Source organism: Schistocerca nitens, chromosome 7 (genome assembly GCF_023898315.1).
Source record: "Schistocerca nitens isolate TAMUIC-IGC-003100 chromosome 7, iqSchNite1.1, whole genome shotgun sequence".
Taxonomy (NCBI): domain Eukaryota; kingdom Metazoa; phylum Arthropoda; class Insecta; order Orthoptera; family Acrididae; genus Schistocerca; species Schistocerca nitens.
The window spans coordinates 374,189,473-374,210,049 of NC_064620.1; the positions used below are offsets into that span (position 1 = coordinate 374,189,473).

At 43.1% G+C, this 20,577-nt stretch overlaps 1 protein-coding gene across 1 annotated transcript in view; it reads right to left on the reverse strand.

Moving 5' to 3' along the window:
* LOC126195814 (centrosomal protein of 89 kDa-like) overlaps positions 1-20,569 on the reverse strand; it is a 126,199-nt gene extending 105,630 nt beyond the window's left edge. Inside the window, exons 1-2 of the mRNA XM_049934455.1 lie at positions 20,210-20,569; positions 19,944-20,131 (exon numbers count right to left, since the gene is read on the reverse strand). Coding sequence (XP_049790412.1) covers positions 19,944-20,131; positions 20,210-20,377 — 356 coding nt within the window. The 5' untranslated portion in view covers positions 20,378-20,569. The remainder of the gene's footprint in view (positions 1-19,943; positions 20,132-20,209) is intronic.
* Between the last annotated feature and the right edge of the window lie 8 nt (positions 20,570-20,577).

The window sequence follows — 20,577 nt, forward strand, 5'->3', positions numbered from 1 at the left end:
GATAGTTTTGTTTGTGAAATTAGCAGAATGCATTACCGTGTAGTAGTACCACTTGAAGCAGTTTAGTTATACTGTGACTAATAAAGCTTCTCAGTCGTTGGTAAAAATTTCCAGGAAACACCCCTAGGGAGGAACACATGGTGCACAACAGCTTCTTATACCATTAGATGCCTAGTACTATCTGTTCACACTGCTGCTTGCTCTACATGTCTTTTGTTAGGACCAAGCCATTAACTTCTTCTTAAGAAATTAATATAAAGGGATCATAACTCGTCATCAGTAACATTGCATAGCAATGCTCAATGAGCAAACTGATTATGCTCAAGCGAAAACATAGTAATAGTCATATCTTTGATTTCTGTTGCTTTGAATAAGAGCATGCACTACTCCTATGTCCAGCTCCTGAACCTAGCCTATCGGATGCAAATGTAGTGGTCCCTCACATGTCAGTTACTGAGACTTCCTAAATATGAAAAATCATACCTGTCGGTGTGATGTTTGAGTAGTCTGCAAAATGCTGGATAGACCGCTTAGGGAAAAGTCATTGAATTAAGGCAAAATGACTTCATTAATCCAATATTACATGTTTCGGCATCTACCCTCATCAAATATCCATTAAAATAAAATAAAGCACGTAATTACATATGAAATAAAAATGGGTTACCTGACCAACATAGGACTGCAGTTAAAAACATTACAGTCATAACTTCAAGTAACCAGTGGACATGTTGTAGTGGCAACAAACATGGGCAAACTGATACAAGATTACTGGCCCTTACACAAGGACACAAACTTTAAACACTTACAAACCACATTACACCAAGAGAACACAAAGCAATTTACAGTAAAAGTGACAAAAATTAACAGAACATAAGTGTTACGTAAAATGATTTACACGGTATAATTCACTGTGACTACTATTAAGAGTGCAAGTGTTCGATGCCAGATGGAATTAAAAAAAAAAAAAAAAAGGCTCATGATGTCAAGCGCAAAATAAATAACTTGAGTAGTAAAATTCTCTGTCTGTTCTAAATGAAAAATCTTGTATATAAGTGCTAATACAGCTACATGCAATGCTTGCCATAAATAGTTAAAAAGACTTAAATATTTAGTGCCAACATAATAGCACAACAGAGTAAAAATAAAGAAATGAATATTTGCCATGGCGCTACCTAGCATTATTATCAGAACAGAACATGTATAATATTTTATTCATAACAAACAAAACAATGTTAAAACGACCAGAGATCACTCGCCAAGACTATCAATGAAAGCCATAAACATAACTATAAGCTGTTATAGCCTGTAAAGTGTAAATAATATAATGAAAAGAGAGATTTGGGGGGCTGGAGTGGGAGAATTTGGTGGCTGGTGAGGAGGTTGGGAAGTTTGATTTGAGGAGGGAGTAATTAAAAATAGCATCATGAGAAGCAGGTGCAAGATGGATGTGAGATGCTGATGGAAGGAAGGACAATATATATCCAATAAATCACTATGTCAAAGAACCATTTACGATTCAAGTTAATTTGCTCATTCACACATTGTGTGGATTATTCATACAGTGTGTGTAAATTTCACGTCATTCAAGTGATTCTCAATCTATATCTTTCAACTCAAAGTGTAAAATGGTCACTGCATTTTCAATTCTTGCCAGCTAAATGACATCCAAGGGCAATAGCATTCTTATAATTAAGATCTATAAATCTAGTCCTAAAATCACAACCAGTCTGCTCCACACATATATTAGCACATGATCTGCATGTAATTTTGTAAATGCCCGGATTCAAAAACTTATCTGCCTTTTGGTCTACTGAAGTGCGTAAGATGGAATTGAGTATTTTTCGTGCACAGAAGCCAATCTATGCCTTAGCTTTTCTGAAAGCACTAGATATTTGTTCACAAATTTTGTAATTTTGTACAGTCTTCTCATGTTGGCTACCACTACAACATGTAACTATTACGCCTGTTGGTTACTTGAAGTTTCAGGGTACGTGTCTTCTGCATTCACTGACTTTTCCATCGGGGACCTATCCAGCATTTTTCAGATGACACACATTTTTCAACATGGTCGCATACCTCCTTTATAACTATGTCATAGCTATGTTAGTATGATGTTTCTTAAAACAAGAAAATCCTTTTCCAACGTGGCTTCTTCAATAGCTCTCACCCCACACACAATTAAAATGTTTCGAGTTCGCTCTGCTGCCTACACAAAATATCTCAAATGTGTTACACCTTTTTCCACTTGGGATTCTATTTTATAATGTTTAAAAAACTTTCCTGCAGTTCAAGTACGCAAAACCCAACATTTAACTGCAGCACAGATACTAGAAACCTAAATCAGGATGGTCAGATGCGGGTTTGAACCATCATCCTCTCGAATGCAAGTTCAGTGTGCTAACCACTGCGCCACCTCACTTATTCTCACACACTGTATTACTGCACAGAAAATCAAACTAAAATAAGGAACAACTTTATGCGTACCGTTGTTACAGCAAAAAGGTGCCTAAGATGCACAGCACTGTGTTCACCTTGTCGGACAGTGACTGGCATCAAGTGACCAGTGACCACTGTTGGGTGAGGAAACGCTCAAGCATAAACTGTTCTGATCTTGACACAGCAATGGGTTCTTCTGTGGAATGTTTTGCAGTTACTGGCGGGCTAGAAAGTGATGCAAATTATCTTTGAGGTTCCATCAGATTGATACCTTTAGTAAAAGGCTGAAATGTGGTTTTAAAAAATAAAGAAAGGCACAGACTTGCACTTGCAACATTGTGTCTACACTTCATGACAATTAGCACTAGAGCACAAGCAGATACAGCTCTGTAATACCTCAGGTGTATGTAATACCTCAAGTGGAAGTCAACAATTCCTCCAGACACTTCTGCATCCTACACTGTTGTCGTATCATGCAGATGGTAGGATTTAGAATTCTGAGTGCGGACAGTTTTATTTACACTTTCATTGAACAATACGGACTTACTCCCTGTGGCGTAGTGCTGGAGGCCATATTTTAAGTCTACAACTGAACGTTATTACTTGTCATACTGTTTCATAGCAAACATTGCTACTTGTAACATGTAGCTAACACAATTTTTAAATTTCTGGGTTTAGATGTTAAGATAGTTTGTAGAAAGAGTTCCTAACAAGATATGTTTTTAATCCCTTTTTTATTAAGGGAAGGGATTCCCTATTTACTTTATGTTACATGTTGTGGACTGTTAAGGCAGCCAGTCCACAGTGAAGTAGCCGAAAGGGCACGCGTCAACTCACGCCGTCTGGCGTTAAGTCTGGAACAGGATTCGTAATGAATGTGATAAAGAAAAGAACGTAGCTACTACAACACTTAACTTTTATATCGTCCTTTGGTATACAGCATTCTTGATGATACAAGTGAGACTCTTTAGATTCATGAAGTAACTAATGGCGCCTTGCTAGGTCGTAGCCATGGACTTAGCTGAAGGCTATTCTGTCTCTCGGCAAATGAGAGAAAGGCTTCGTCAGTGTAGTCGCTAGCAACGTCGTCGTACAACTGGGGCGAGTGCTAGTACGTCTCTCGAGACCTGCCTTGTGGTGGCGCTCGGTCTGCGATCCTGACAGTGGCGACACGCGGGTCCGACATGTACTAATGGACCGCGGCCGATTTAAGCTACCACCTAGCAAGTGTGGTGTCTCGCGGTGACACCACATTCCTCCCCCGCAAATCGGCGGACGGTCGTGTGATAAGGCTTCCGCCCGCCGTGGGGAGGACCCCATGTTGACGTATGCGATGAGGTGGGGAGCCTAACAACAGGCGAGGCTGTGCCACCCGCACCCTGCCATTCGGTCCGAGGGGAGCTAGGAAACGCCTGAAAACCTAGTCCAGGGTGCACGTCAACATGCGGCGTATGCGCCCGTAATGAGACAGGAGGGGCTCAAGGGAGCCTAACAACAGGCGAGGCTGTGCCACCCGCACCCTGCCATTCGGTCCGAGGGGAGCTAGGAAACGCCTGAAAACCTAGTCCAGGGTGCACGTCAACATGCGGCGTATGCGCCCGTAATGAGACAGGAGGGGCTGAAGGGTCGACCTCCATGTGGTCAGGGCACCCGACGGGCGAAGACGACACCTGGTCCGGAGCGGGCAAGAGTTCCATGGCGGAGTACAGCTGGGCACGGGAAGCGATCGGCGGCGCGTGACTCAGGGAGGCGCTGGGCGGCTGCAGCGAAGCGTCCCCGGCGGGAGAACAGGCGGCGGCGGCGGCAGCGGCAGCGGCGCGTCGCCATGGGGCAAAATGGAAGGCATCGTCGGTAACACCTGGGGATGAGGCGAGCCAGTAGATGGGTCCCCAGGGCGCTGACCGGACGGCACCGTCGCTGAAAGCAGACGGGGAGCGGCAGAACCCAGGCGACGGCAGAGGCACAGCTGATTGAGATACCGACGCACCTCACCAGAGGCCCCCAAAACCAAATACATCGCGCGGCCGAGGCAGCGAAGAATGCGCCCTGCGAGCCAACGCTGTGATCCTCGATAGTTGCGATAGAAGACAACGTCGCCAGGAGCAAAAGCAGGAGTCTTCCGCAGCACAGGAACCTGATGCAGCGGATGCAGCAAAGACATCAAGGTTCGATGAGGACGACCGTGGAGCAACTCAGCTGGCGAGCGACCATCGCGGGGCTGAGAGCGATACGAGGACAAAAAGAGCAATAACGCGTCCTCCCGAGAATGCGACTCCTTCAACTTCAACATCTGCGACTTGAAAGTCCGGACCAATCGTTCAGCGGCACCGTTTGACTAAGGCGAAAACGGCGCGGATGTCAGATGTTGAATACCAGTGGCCTTGCAGAATGACTGAAATTCTGCGGACAGGAATTGTAGGCCATTGTCGGAAACAACAGTCTGCGGAAGACCTTCAATGCAAAAAATAGCGGATAACGCTTGGATGGTGGCAGAAGACGTCGTGGAAGACATCCGGACAACAAAAGGAAAATTACTGAAAGAAGTGACCACAACCAACCATCGAGCATTCCAGAATGGACCAGCAAAATCGACGTGCAAGCGTTGCCAAGGGGAAGTGGCTTTTGGCCACGCAAAGAATTTCCGCGGTGGTGCGGATTGTTGTTCGGCACACGCCATGCAAGAAGAGCACATATCCGTAATCGCAGCATCGATTCCGAACCAAGTACAGTGCTGACGAGCAAGTTGTTTCGTTCGCACTATACCCCAATGTCCTTGGTGGAGAAGCTTTAAGACAGAGGACTGTAACGAACATGGGACCACGACTCTGGACTGGTCATTATCAGAACGCAATAGCAAAACACCACGTCGTACAAAAAGTCTCTCATTGTGAGCAAAAAATCGGCGAACCAACGGATCCGTGATCCGCGACGTTGACAAGGGCCATTGCGTAGCAACAAAACGCAAAACAGTAGCAAGGACAGGGTCAGCAGCTGTGGCTGTAGCTACACGACAAAAATCAATCGGAAACGATTCGACCACGTCATCGGTTTCCGAATCAATGAACATGCAAGCAAGTTCGGAAGAATCGAATGCTTTATCCTCAGCAACAGGCAAACGGGACAACGCATCAGCGTTTCTGTGCTTAGCAGTGGACCGATACAAGATATCGTAGCGGTTGGCGACCTCATCACGCAATGCGTGGGGAACATTGCGTGCTCTGAAAAATTGCGATGCGCATTTACATTCAGTTCCAAATGTGCTTCATAGTTCTGAGCGCAACCAAAGCCCGGTGCAAAAATGTCTGCAAATTCTTCACATAGACTAGAAACATTGTCTGAAGGCACACTCTCGTTCACTGATAGGACCTGATTTACTATAGACATGTTAAACAACTGAAATAAATCTAAACCAAACAAGTTCACTGCTGTAGAAGAACGAAGAACTTAAAATCACACAAGTTTTGTTTGTTCCTTGTATGTAGCAAGAAGAGTGCACTGTCCTAACACAGGGATAGCTTGTCCAGAATAACTATTGAGCTGAACATGTGCGGCACGCAACGGAGGTTTGCCCAGTTATTTGTACGTGTCGTGATTGATCAATGAAACTGCAGCTCCGGTATCGAGCTGGAATGGTATCACTTGTCCGGCAAAGTCCAAATCTACAAAAAGTTTATTGTCCTGCTGACGACAAGAGCGACTTTCTCGTGCAATTTGAACTGATACAGGTACAGAAGCACTTGCGACTTTACGAGATTTCCGGCGACGTCGACGCACACGGTGTGTGGGACGAACACAGTCACTGTTTGAGATAGTGAGAGGAACACTGGGCGGAATGGCATTAACTACATGAATGTCCATGGGCGAAGGTTCCTGAGCCTGTGTGTCCTTGATTCGATTCCGGCGCGAAGCAAAGGGCCTGGAATGGTTGTGATTGTCTGATCTGAGCTTTTTCTGGCAAACGCTTTGAACATGCCCTTTCTTATTACAGAAAAAGCAATTAGCTTGGCGTGACGGGCAATTCTCACGCAAATGTCTAGTTGCACACCGCGGGCAAGATTTCACTGCATTTGCTTGCTTTCGCGGGACACGTGGCGGTGCGGACGTGCGCGAAGGCTGTTTACAGGTCCGCGTAGCGCGCCCGGCAGGCCAGTTAATGCGACACACTGCTGGCGAAGTTTCAAATGATTCCTGAGCAAAGTCAAGTGTGTCTTGCCTATCCAATATGTCTATCACTTGTTGAAGGGAGGGATTGACGAGTTTCAAAATCTGTTCCCGTATGCGAACATCAGAAACGTTCTGTGATATTGCATCACGCACCATAGTATCTGAATAAGGGAGTCCACAGTCACATTCAAATGCACACTCCCTAGTAAGTCCTTGCAAAGTTGCAACCCACTCCCTATTAGTCTGACCGGCCGTACGTTTTGTACGAAAGAACGTATACCGTTTTGCAACTACATTAACTGTTTCTTTGAAATAGGCATCTAAAGCAGACAAAATTTCTTCGTATGACAGAGTTGCTACGTCGCGTCGGGGAAACAATTTCACTATCACACGGTAGGTGGACACACCTACACACGAAAGCAAAAACGGCTGCCGCTCATTACCTTGAATTCTGTAGGCGGCGAGATGAAATCCAAATTGTCGGGACCATTCTGTCCAAGACTCAACGGCTGCATCAAAGCTACGAAACGGGGGTGCAACCGCATGTTGTGGCTGCGGTAGCGGCGAAGCGGCGGCGGCCGCATCGGGTGGCAGTGCACGCTGACCCTGGACGAGCTGTCCAAGGGCATCCAATAACGCCTGCGTCTGCTGATTCTGCAAGCGATAAAATTCGGACAGTACATCTGGAGAAAGTGGCGAAGCCATGACACAAGCAAATTAATACAATACGAACGCTGAAGTCCCTTTTGAGACTCGCCGCCAATGTTGTGGACTGTTAAGGCAGCCAGTCCACAGTGAAGTAGCCGAAAGGGCACGCGTCAACTCACGCCGTCTGGCATTAAGTCTGGAACAGGATTCGTAATGAATGTGATAAAGAAAAGAACGTAGCTACTACAACACTTAACTTTTATATCGTCCTTTGGTATACAGCATTCTTGATGATACAAGTGAGACTCTTTAGATTCATGAAGTAACTAATGGCGCCTTGCTAGGTCATAGCCATGGACTTAGCTGAAGGCTATTCTGTCTCTCGGCAAATGAGAGAAAGGCTTCGTCAGTGTAGTTGCTAGCAACGTCGTCGTACAACTGGGGCGAGTGCTAGTACGTCTCTCGAGACCTGCCTTGTGGTGGCGCTCGGTCTGCGATCCTGACAGTGGCGACACGCGGGTCCGACATGTACTAATGGACCGCGGCCGATTTAAGCTACCACCTAGCAAGTGTGGTGTCTGGCGGTGACACCACATTACATATAAGCTTATTGAATAATTTAACATCAGAGTACATAGCTATATTCTAAACCCTGGGCAAGGAGGCGAAGTCTACCTGAAATTTTTGTTATGTCTTGTGCTGTGATTGTGTATACCACAGATCATTTGAAATTGAATTTTATTACCAAAAAACAAAAACCTCTAAGGAGTAACTATATTTGGAAGTAACTGTAAGGATTTCAAGATCCTTGAAAAGGCTTCTGCAAGATGTACGATTATCTACTTTACACAAAATTCTTATTGCAGAATAAACACTTCCTTTATCTTGGATGCACTGTTATAGAAGATAATTCCATAAGCTGCTATGCTTCTAAGGGGACACTGCTGTATCAGGGGGCTACTCCTACTCTGCCAGCAACCCACATTAGAGTGCAGTCATGCAGGCAGCTGGCTTCCTAGCAGATGACACACGAAGGCTGCCACATTCCAAAGGCTACCAGATGGCAACCCAAGCACTGTCTGTTTGCTGGTCCCACAGACCTTCTCCTTATGTGGGTCACAAGACTGGAAAGAGGATCAGCTGTCTCCTGGTGTCAGGGGGCTGTATTTAGGCTAGCACATGGGCTCTGAGTGTCAGTTCACCCCTAGTGCACTTCCTTGGACAGGTGCCAAATGCAACTGCATTCTGTCAATCAGCAACTCACATTGGAGCTGTTTCAACAACAATGCTGAGTTTTGTTTGAGTGTTTCTGTGGGTGGACTTGTATGAAGTTAAACAATAATGCACTGGCCATATAACTATGTAATATTGGGGGGTTGTGAACAGTGAAAGTAAAAGACTGTGAATCACAACTGTGCATCTGTCTGCTACGGCATTTAAAGTAGACAGTAGTTTCACTTCCTTACCTATCTTTTAGCCAGTGTAACAATGCAGTACATCAACACTGAGGACAATCAACGAAGAAATAAAAGCAGGCGAACTTTGTCACAACCTCTGGAAATCCACTGGTGCTGTTTCCTGCTTGTGGTGCACCACTGGACTCTAAGGTCAGTGCCGTCAGGACACGGAACGCTTTGCATCCTCATCCCCGTCGCTCCATTAGCTACCATCAGCCTACAAAATTGTGGTTTCCTCCTCTGGAAGCAGCATTGACATCTTCATCTACATTGACTCTACCTTACAGTTCTTCCCCTCCCAGTTCCCAGAACATTTCTGTCACTGCACATCCTCTCTCCCACTGGATGAGCCCTCTCCCTACCCTACAAATGCAATTTTTGCTCTTTTTGGTGCCTCATCCTTGCACGTCTTCCTATTTCCTTTCAGTGCCTCATTCATGGACTCAAGGTCTTCATTACCCCCCCCCCTGCCCCCTCCCCCAGCTCCCCACCCTTACCTTCACTCAATGACATGCTATTCCCAATGCTTTCATACGACACCTTTCCCTTCCACATGCTTCTGCACAACAATATTTTATCCTACATGCTTCAACAGAACAAACTTCCATCCTATGTGCTTTGGCACAATGCATTTTCATCCTAAGAGCTTTCCCACAATGAATTTCCACTCTCAGTGCAATTGCACAATACATTTCCATCCCAAATGCTTTTGCATTATGATTTTTTCATTTTTATTACTAGGGGCTTCTGCAAACTCAATCTTCCATCTCCTTTCCACATTTTTCTACCCACTGTATCAAGTCTGTCACTTATGTTGTATGGTCTCCTTACAGACTGGCTCCAGGCAGCTTGCTCATCAGGTCAAACCACACCAGCCACACAGATGCTCGATATCTCTATGGCCAACTGTTGGAGAGGGCGGGGACATGTCGCCACCTGGGATTACACTTCTCCACGGTTGTTGACATGGGTCCTTACCTCTTCTCCCTTTCTAGTGTGGGTGGAGGTTGAGGGGGTGGGGGTGAGGTATGATGTATTGGGGCCTGGATAATTACATGGTCCGTCAGCTTCCTAGCAGATGACACATGAAGGCTGGTATATTCCACCGACAACCAGCTGGCAACACAAGTGTCATCAGAGGTCACTGGCCCTACAGACATTTTACCTACTTGGGCCATGTGATGGGAAAGAGAACCATATGTATATTTGTGCCAGGGCTGTATCTAGGCCTGCACAAGGCCCCTGAGTAACAATTCATTCTGTGTGGGCTTCCTGGGCCAGGCACTGAATCATACTAGTATTTCTTCGAGTCGAGTATGTAATCTTAGCATTCCGTGCTCAGGTGGCTTTTGTTATGGCTGTACTTCTCACCAAATGCTAATGCCTGTGCCAAGAGAAGGTGTTGCCTGCTGATATGAAATACTTATCATCCAATTTTTTAGAAACAATTAGGTGAAAAATATTGATTTTCGTATATCTTACAGCCTGATACCTTCACTCGATAAAGAACTGATTTTATTCATTATCCGCCATGCTTACTGCACTACATCGAATTAAGTGAAACATCGCATGAAATTTTAAAGAGTTCACAGAAGTAAAAATGCATTGTGTAAACTTTACATGTCTTTGATTTTGGCTCTAACACTGCAGCAAATGAAATGGAGATCAGACATCAAAATTTTCTTTCAAACTTAGAGCAGAAGGATATCTCATTCGTGACAGCATTCAATCAGGCAAAGATGTTGTATGATAAATACTCAAAACTTTCTTATTCACTGAGATATGGAAGCAACTCTTCCGCAGCAGTGAGAGGTTGGTTGGTCAGGATGCATTCAGGTGTCACAACACTGTATGAAAATCCAAGCAAGATGCGTATCCACATCAACAGCATATGGGTAATGGCACAGCAGAGTGCGTACACATGCCCACAGCAGCGAAAGGGTAAATATTGGACCATCCTTTGTGGACTTTATATTGAACTGAGTCAGAGTTCTCGACATTTACATTTGAGACTGTCATGTGGGGACTTGAACTTGTTCTTTGTGTACTTACTAGTTAATAACCTTTTCCAACAGTGTTTGTTCCTTCTAGAGGCCTTCTCCCTACAGATTAATTATTTCTTGTCACTGGTTGCACCAAACTTTGTTTTGGACTGAGACTTAGCTAGTCTCTTCCGGACTCTAACCCTGGCAACACGTACACAATGGCTTTAGTAGTGAACTTTGTTTAGTTACTTAAGATATCAATCACCTCCTGCCACAGCAGCTGTTTATTAATTTATCCATGTGTTAACTCTATTGTAACTAGTTACAGTTACCCAGCTGCTCCCCCCCCCCCCCCCCCAAATTTTATACAGTGTATTTCTGCTTTACTGATGATAAAAGATCATTATCACTTGTTTGAAATTGCGTAATACAAATATTTGTGAGATAATGGCTGTGCAATGAGGGGTCAAGATGGCTTTACCATTGCAGGTCATTATGACGAGGCAGGATAGTTGATGGGGTAGCAGGTATGCAAAGTCAGGTGGATGACCTTTGTAATGTCATAGAACCAATGAAAAACAATAGTTCATTTATTCACGGCATACAGAAAAGCAGTCTAAATGTTTTCTTTCTGCAGTCAGTGTCCACAGATGCACAGTGGCCCTGGACAACGATGTGTGCTTAGTTCAACGTGCGGCTTCAGGTAATAGTCAGTGCAAAGATTCACCACACCAGGCAGGCTACAATAGTGACAAATTTACATTTTCAGAACCTTGGCAAGTACAATGCTGTGTCAGGCTCTGGCAGGAAAACATCTTGCGAACCAGCGAGATCCATAGTGAGGTTATCGCAATGTATGTTGCACATGCGGGACTCTGTGCAAAAAGCATCCTAGCATGTGCAGGTGAACCAAGGGACCCAGCTTAGGATATAATGACAGCTCACAGATGAAGCCAGCAATAGCTGAGTGCAGGTGCACAGGGCAGCATTATCTCGGCAGGGGGTCAGGTCTAGGTGCAAACCATGGACCCCCAAGGTAGGTGTCCTGAAGTCTGTGGAAGTTCACCAGCAGGTAGCCCCCAGCTGGAACACATCAATTCAGCTCCCAGCAGAATCAGGACTGGGCACAGCCTGTAGTCCCACAACTAGCAGAGGCAGTATCAGCCAGCAGTAAGTTGGTGACCCACATCAAATCTACAACTGTCGTGGAGTACTTCTCAGAGCTGGTTGCAGACACACAATGCGTAGCGGGAACGGGCAGTATTTACGGTAGCTTGTCCTATTCCTGTTTTGACAGGACATCATTCTTCCCCTCGAAGGCCAAGGAAGTGACGCAGTGCCATGCCCTGGCGAGTCTGGATCCTGCATTTTGCTGTATTCACAATATTCTAGCTCTGGCAGCAGTGTTGAGGCTTGTCAGCTCGGCTTCTCGATAGCTCCTTGCATCAGACTGTGGTGACAGCTTTTCCATTTGCATGGTCACATTCAAAGACATATAGTTAGAAAGCAGTGGCACAATACACCTCCTCTCTTTGAAAGATCCAGACAACCAGATCACAGACTGGTTCAGAAAATTACTTGATGTATTGTTACGTTTATGTACGTTTGTTCCACTTCTCTTATACTGACCCATCTTGAATTACCGTACCCAATGGCTAGTATACTTAATCACTAATTACTTGCTATGGAGAAGCCCTGCGCACATGTTGTTCAGGTATTTCTTAAACAGATATAGACTGCACACAGATAAGAGTAAAAACCAAATTTTACCTGAGGTTGAAGCATTTATTGCCACGACACTATGATGGTAATCATAACGACACTGCTGCCTGTGCTGAAGCATTTGCCCTGCAGTAATATGCTCTCTCTGCACTGATATTAACTTGTCCTGAGAACAAAGGAAGTTGGATTCTAAAGTACTGTTGAGATGAGTCAGGTTTTAGGCAGGCAGTACATCTAGAGGTTTGTCAGATCACTTCAGTCGAGGATATATAATGTTTAAAATCACAGCCCCTATTATGGTAGCTGGAAAGTGAAACGCTGCTTCTGAGATATCACTGGTAGCTGGAAGGTGAAAAGTTGGTCCTGAGATATCAGAAATTGTACCATTTATGAGTATGCTCCTACCTCACAGCTCCAACCATTCAGTACCTTTAAGTCATCCTTACTCATAACAGTTCACGATAATCATTACAGGTTTGTACGTGGAATATATCCTATTCTCAGAAAATAGGGTTGCAGTGCCAGGACGTCACAAGAGTATAGGAACATATTTCGCCTGAACCTCCCATCTTACTGGGTATGAGTGGATTGTATAGCATTCATACTGGGCACTGGTGACTGTCACTGGGAACAGGACTAATAAATGTAGTTGAGTGCTGTCAGTGTCCACTTTCAGTGTCACGAAATGATATAATAGTGTAAGGCTTTCTCATACGAAGAAGTTTTAAGTCCTAATACAGCCAGCAGCTCTTTTTGCTGCCTATGTGGGCCAGTTAGAAATTGCTTCAGTGACAGCAGTCTAGTGGTTAACTGCCCAGTACTGCCTTCTGAAATTCTGCTGTGTCAACTCAAGTATCACCTACATTGTCAGCCAGTGTTCGTTAAGTCTTGCTACAGCCAACCTGGTTCCAGCAAGTCTAGCCATGCCTGTAATATTTTTAATTACTGATTCACCATACTGGTGGCTGTTTTCACATAACCTGCTAGTTCCACTGGTAATCCTTCTAGCATTCTACCACTGTTCAGTATTCCTTGGTCTAGATTCATTAGTAGCATCATGTACGATGCTGTTAGAGCCTTAGTACCTTCCACCTCCCTCTATACATGTACCTCTTTTCAGGGAATGCCACCATAACTGGGGCAATGAAACTGGTGTGCCCTAAATGAAAGAATACACCTGATGGTCATACTTGTCCACAATTGCAGTTTGACATTCACATGACGAAGTCATCTCAATAACGTGATAGCACCTTGGTAATGGGTGATGAATTTTTTTGTTTTACCCTTTGGGCTACGTGGGCTTGTTAGCACCACCCACTGACCTATATGATACTCAGGTAATTTTGCACTGCACTGTCCCACTCTTCCTTGATGCTCAAGGGCCTTGGTATTAGCTCTTTCTACCCACTTCCACACTTCTTCTACTGTTCTCATAAAATTTCACACTGTTGTTGTTGTTGTGGTCTTCAGTCCTGAGACTGGTTTGATGCAGCTCTCCATGCTACTCTATCCTGTGCAAGCTCCTTCATCTCCCCGTGTCTACTGCAACCTACATCCTTCTGAATCTGCTTAGTGTATTCATCTCTTGGTCTCTCTCTATGATTTTTACCCTCCACACTGCCCTCCAATGCTAAATTTGTGATCCCTTGATGCCTCAGAACATGTCCTACCAACCGATCCTTTCTTCTATTCCAGTTGTGCCACAAACTTCTCTTCTCCCCAATCCTATTCAATTCCTCCTCATTAGTTATGTGATCTACCCATCTAATCTTCAGCATTCTTCTGTACCACCACATTTCGAAAACTTCTATTCTCTTCTTGTGTAAACTATTTATCATCCATGTTTCACTTCCATACATGGCTACACTCCATACAAATACTTTCAGAAACGACTTCCTGACACTTAAATCTATACTCGATGTTAACAAATTTGTCTTCTTCAGAAACGCTTTCCTTGCCATTGCCAGGCTAAATTTTATATCGTCTCTACTTCAACCATCATCAGTTATTTTGCTCCCCAAATAGCAAAACTCCTTTACTACTTTAAGTGTCTCATTTCCTAATCTAATTCCTGCAGCCTCACCCGATTTAATTCGACTGCATTCCATTACCCTCATTTTGCTTTTGTTGATGTTCATCTTATATCCTGGTTTCAACACACTGTCCATTCCGTTCAATTGCTCTTCCAAGTCCTTTGCTGTCTCTGACAGAATTACAATGTCATCGGCGAACCTCAAAGTTTTTATTTCTTCTCCATGGATTTTAATACCTACTCCGAATTTTTCTTTTGTTTCCTTTACTGCTTGCTCAATATACAGATTGAATAACATCGGGGAGAGGCTACAACCCTGTCTCACTCCCTTCCGCACCACTGCTTCCCTTTCATGCCCCTTGACTCTTATAACTGCCATCTGGTTTCTGTACAAATTGTAAATAGCCTTTCGCTCCCTGTATTTTACCCCTGCCACCTTTAGAATTTGAAAGAGAGTATTCCAGTCAACATTTTCAAAAGGTTTCTCTAAGTCAACAAATGCTAGAAACATAGGTTTGCCTTTTCTTAATCTAGCTTCTAAAATAAGTCGTAGGGTCAGTATTGCCTCATGTGTTCCAACATTTCTATGGAATCCAAACTGATCTTCCCTGAGGATGGCCTCTACCAGTTTTTCCATTCGTCTGTAAAGAATTCGTGTTAGTATTTTGCAGCCGTGGCTTATTAAACTGATAGTTCGGTGATTTTCACATCTGTCAACACCTGCTTTCTTTGGGATTGGAATTATTATATTCTTCTTGAAGTCTGAGGGTATTTCCCCTGTCTCATACATCTTGCTCACTAGATGGTAGAGGTTTGTTAGGCCTGGCTCTCCCAAGGCTGTCAGTAGTTCTAATGGAATGTTGTCTACTCCTGGTGCCTTGTTTCAACTCAGTGATCTGTCAAACTCTTCACGCAGTATCATATCTTTTATTTCATCTTCATCTACATTCTCTTCCATTTCTATAATATTGGCCTCAAGAACATCGCCCTTGTATAGACCCTCTATATCCTCCTTCCACCTTTCTGCTTTCCCTTCTTTGCTTAGAACTGGGTTTCCATCTGAGCTCTTGATATTCATGCAAGTGGTTCTCTTTTCTCCAAAGGTCTCTTTAATTTTCCTGTAGGCAATATCTATCTTACTGCTAGTGATATGCACCTCTACATCCTTACATTTGTCTTCTAGCCATCCCTGCTTAGCCATTTTGCACTTCCTGTCGATCTCATTTTTGAAATTTTTGTATTCCTTTTTGCCTGCTTCATTTACTGCATTTTTATATTTTCTCCTTTCACCAATTAAATTCAATATCTCTTCTGTTACCCAAGGATTTCTACTAGCCCTCATCTTTTTACCAACTCGATCCTCTGCTACCTTCACTATTTCATCTCTCAAAGCTACCCATTCTTCTTCTACTGTATTTCTTTCCTCCATTCTTGTCAATCGTTCCCTAATGCATGCTCTTCCTGAAGCTCTCTACAACCTCTGGTTCTTTCAGTTTATCCAGGTCCCATCTCCTAAAATTCCCACCTTTTTGCAGTTTCTTCAGTTTTAATCTACAGTTTTAACCAATAGATTGTGGCCAGAGTCCACATCTGCCCCTGGAAATGTCTTACAATTTAAAACCTCTGTATGTGAATCACATGTCCATACCGGTAACACATTACATCAGCAGAAATGCCATTTGTTTAACCAAGAAGAAATAATCTACTATCTTCTGTTCTGCACTGTGTAGAACATCCTATTCATTTCACCACTATCCATCAATATTTCACATCCTATCTACAAAATTCTCAACAAATTCATTTTGGTTCTGCCATATCCCATTTAACTGCTAATGGTAGTATCTGCAGCTATTGTCCTCTTATATTGCTGTACCAGACCAGAGTTCATCACACGATTGAACATTCCTTAGGTCCTCAAGGTATGTAACATAAATTTTCACGTCTCCCGTCAATTGCAACTTGCTTTTCTGCAACAAGTGTTCATTTGTCCAACTGGGGATGATTTAAAGTCCTCATCTAGTTATTATGTGCTTTCAAAATATACTAGTAAGTTCACCACTAATGTATTAATCACATAGAAAAATAATAACTAAGTGGAACATAGGTGCAATCAAAGCTAAATAAAATACCACAACTACAGCAGTTTATAGTTTTAATTTTTAAGAGTTTATTGTCTTTAAATTCCATAAGTTAATTCATAGGCTGGTGAAAGCAACTATACAATTAAGTGATCTGAAAATAGCTGGAGCCCCCAACAGACTATTTTGGTGCTGCCCACCACAAATTCATGTCCTGTGTCAACCATTTCATCTCAGAGTAGCACTCGCAACCTACGTCCTCAATTATCTGCTGGATGTATCACATTCTCTGTCTTCCTCTACAGTTTTTAATCCCCTATGCTTCCTTCTAGTAACATGGAAATTATTCCCTAATATCTTAACAGATGTCCTATCACCCTGTCTCTTCTTCTTTATGTCAGTGATTTCCACATAGGCCTACTTCCTTCATCACCAGTGCTACAGAGGGCCTTCACATTCCTTACCTCATCAGTCCACTTAATTTTCCACATTCTTCTGTTGCACCACACCTGAAATGCTTCTATTCTCTTCTGTTCCAGTTTTCCCACAGTCCATATCTCACTGTCACACAATGTTGTACTCGAAACATACATTCTCAGAAATTTCTTCCTCAAATTAAGACTTACTGTATTTGACACATTATCGGACAAGGTTTTTACCAAAATTTGTCTTTCGAAAAATATGTGGTCATCTTCCATTCGCAGATTATACTACTGCTGCTGAGGTCAATGTTTTACATTGTTTAATAGATTAATATAGGCATTGTCTTATATTTACAAATGAAGCTTTGGCTTCTTTGGTTTTGTACAAATTTATTTTGAAGAATTCCATAATGTATTGCTTAGCAAACAATACTTTCATGTGATTAGACTCAAGATTTTCTGATATGACAAAGAGCTCGATACACTTGTGGGAACAAGAGACTGACCAGTGAAGTGCATTGTTTGTTCTTTGGATGAGTAACTGATTTCCATGGTTTGATGTTTATTCATTGTATTTCTTTTTTTTATTTTTTATTTAGAACTGTAATTCTGACATTAATTCAAGTAAAAATAAATGTCTCTAAGTATATGTGGGTTGGATTTCTGACCTACATAATTGGTGACCCCGAAAACAAGACCAATTTAAGTTGCAAAAACATTTTTTCAGATTACATCCATTAAACATGGAAGGTGCAAGTAATTTTTACAAATCGGTGGTGATGAGATCCTGCAGCTGCAACAAGAGAACAGTTGATGCTGAGAGATGACAAGTCAAATTCAGTAAGTATATATGGAAAAGTATATATGGCTGCCCACCAACAGGTCCCCCATAGCAGTGCCTGGGCAGTGTGCGCTTAGCCTTCTCGACCAAAATACATCAGCCATGACAAATATAGTTCATCATGTCACAACAGGTTCTCGATGAATGCTGGTATATCCTCCACCGTCTAGCCTAAAAAGATTAACTAGGCTAGCAGAAGTTGAATCTAAGATGCGAAAAGCCAAACTGGATGAGGTCATATCCTTTCTTACAACATCCAACTTCTTACGATGCTCTGTATTATCTACTGCCAACTGAGCTACCTGACCCAAGAAAGATTATACTGTGTCCTTACTGGTACCCCCCGTGTTTTTGATTCTGTACCCACCTGTGTTTTTGATTCTGTCATTGTAAACCATTTATCTTACAAACAAAAAACTGGAGGGAAAAAATGGGATCAGCAGAACTACATCTAACTGCAACACTATCATAGTATTACTTAGTTCTTGTGCCTAATCACGAGTCATGCACAGTCCATCACTGTCTAGCATAATACCCATATGTACGTGGCATTTAGAGCACGTTATTGGGACCGATTCCATACACAGTGCACTATGACATAATGAATTACACTGTGTGCACCTCAATTCATGCATACCAATCAACATAGTCTTCACTTGCATATCCCTTAAAGTGGCTTAAATCTGTTCTCTCATCTAGCCTAACAAATCTGACCTAAGCCCCGCAGGACAGCCCAGGTGACTGGCTATTGCACTTGCAGAAAAAACACACATTCAAAAATAGTTACTGCGCTCATCCCCACTGTCCTGACGATGCAGTACATTGCAGCTTGATGTACTTTGAATCCAGTGGCCACTTCTGACGCCATTGCAATGGGGTCAGGCTGGCTGGAGTCTTTATTTATCATACTGCAGGTCATGATTTCAAGCAGGATGGTTGGTAGGGCAGCAGATTATCGATGAATGATAGTTTATTCTTCAGTACCTTGCCTAAAAGGATTAACTAAGCTAGTGGGAGCTGAATGTAAAGTGGGGAAAGCCAAAGTGGATCGGGCCCTGTCTCCTCTTACAGCATCCGACTCCAGAGGGGTGACTGTTTTACAGACACAGCAACAATGAACAACAATAGTTCATTTATTAATGGCATACAATGCATGCTGGACCTAGACGATGATGTATGGTTAGATCAGCATGCGGCCTCAGGAGATAGATAGCGGACAGATTCGCCACACTAGGCAAGGAACAACGGTGATGAACTTATGTTATCAGCTCCTTGGGGAGTGCAGTGCACATTAGGTCCTGGCAGGAGACCAACATGCTGAAACAGTGAGCTATGTAACAAGTCAATTAAACCATATAGTGCAGATGCGCAACTTACTGCATGAAGCATCAAGCATGCAGAGGTGAACCAAGAAACCCAGTGTAGGATGTTGTGACAGTGACCCACAGGCAGAATCCAGAAAGCAGCTGAGTGCACGAGCACAGGGCAGGCAGCAGCTCATCAGAAAGTCGGGTCCAGGTGCAAACCATGGGCCCCGAAGTAGATACTCTAACATCTGTAGAAGTCATTTGGCAGATGCCTCCTGGCTGGAAGGCACCAGTTCAGCTCCTAGCAGCATCAGGACTAGGCACAGGTTGTAGTCCCACAGGGCATGGAGTAGGTGTGGCATTTGGATTGCTCATAACACTTTCTCACTAAGAATTTTTCCCATGAAGAACATATCTACTGATTTCATATTTTGTTTCAACAGGTTAGGCCTAATCAGTTTTTTAATTGGTATATAGGATGTAACTGACAAGGTTTAGACTACAAAGTCCTGCCATCCTCGTGATCCAGGCAGTTAAAACACACACTCTCTGAAATGTACAACTACTGGAACTAATTGCGACTGCTGACAGGTAGAGTAAATTTGGTGATGATGATGTACTTTTTGTCCTATAAAATCAAGAACAAATAGTATTTTATAACATGACTCTCTCTAACATAATATCACCATAAATCTAAAAAGTAAAAGGTATGTTACCGACATAAATGTGATGTTTTCAAGTACGCGCTTAAGTTTGGATTAACTGCAAACATACACTCTTCTGGAAACTCACGGGGCCGCTTCTAAAATGAAATTAATTTAGTAATCGTTTTCAAAACTGTTTGAACATACCGCTGTGATCCAGCTGTGGGAGATAATGGTCCTTCAGCAGTTGCGTGAACCATGACTTTATGCAGCTTCTGCTTCTGATGTCGATGCCGGTTGCACCCCGGAGATACATCACGAACTGGGCTATCTTCTCTACTAGAATTTCTCCTTTCTTCATGTGTCTGGTTTGCAGAGCTGCATCTTCTCTTTGTCTAAGAAGGGATATACACTTAATCACAAGATCAAAGTGTGCAGCCAAATAACATTTCACGTGTGACGCTTTGTCTTACCTTTCGTTTGCTTTGTTTAGGAACCTCGTCCTCTGCCAATGATTGTGGCATCGAGGAGTACTCGTCCAGGTTCAGTTTCGTCTTAAAGATTTCCACAACATACGAGCTTCTATCATTTAAAAACAGCGGTAGATTGGGGACAGTAGTGTAAATAATTGGTGGTGGCATTTCCAGCAGCCAGTCATATTTGGTAGAAATACGAGAATCATATTTTCTTATTAGCTATTGTTCAAATACCTCGCTTACGGGTAACCATAATGTTACTTTTTATAAATGCAATAATCAGGGTTTTGTATTAGTAAGCCATAACAACATACATTTCGAATTAAAATAAACAAACAAACAACTGACAAACGATTGAAACATGC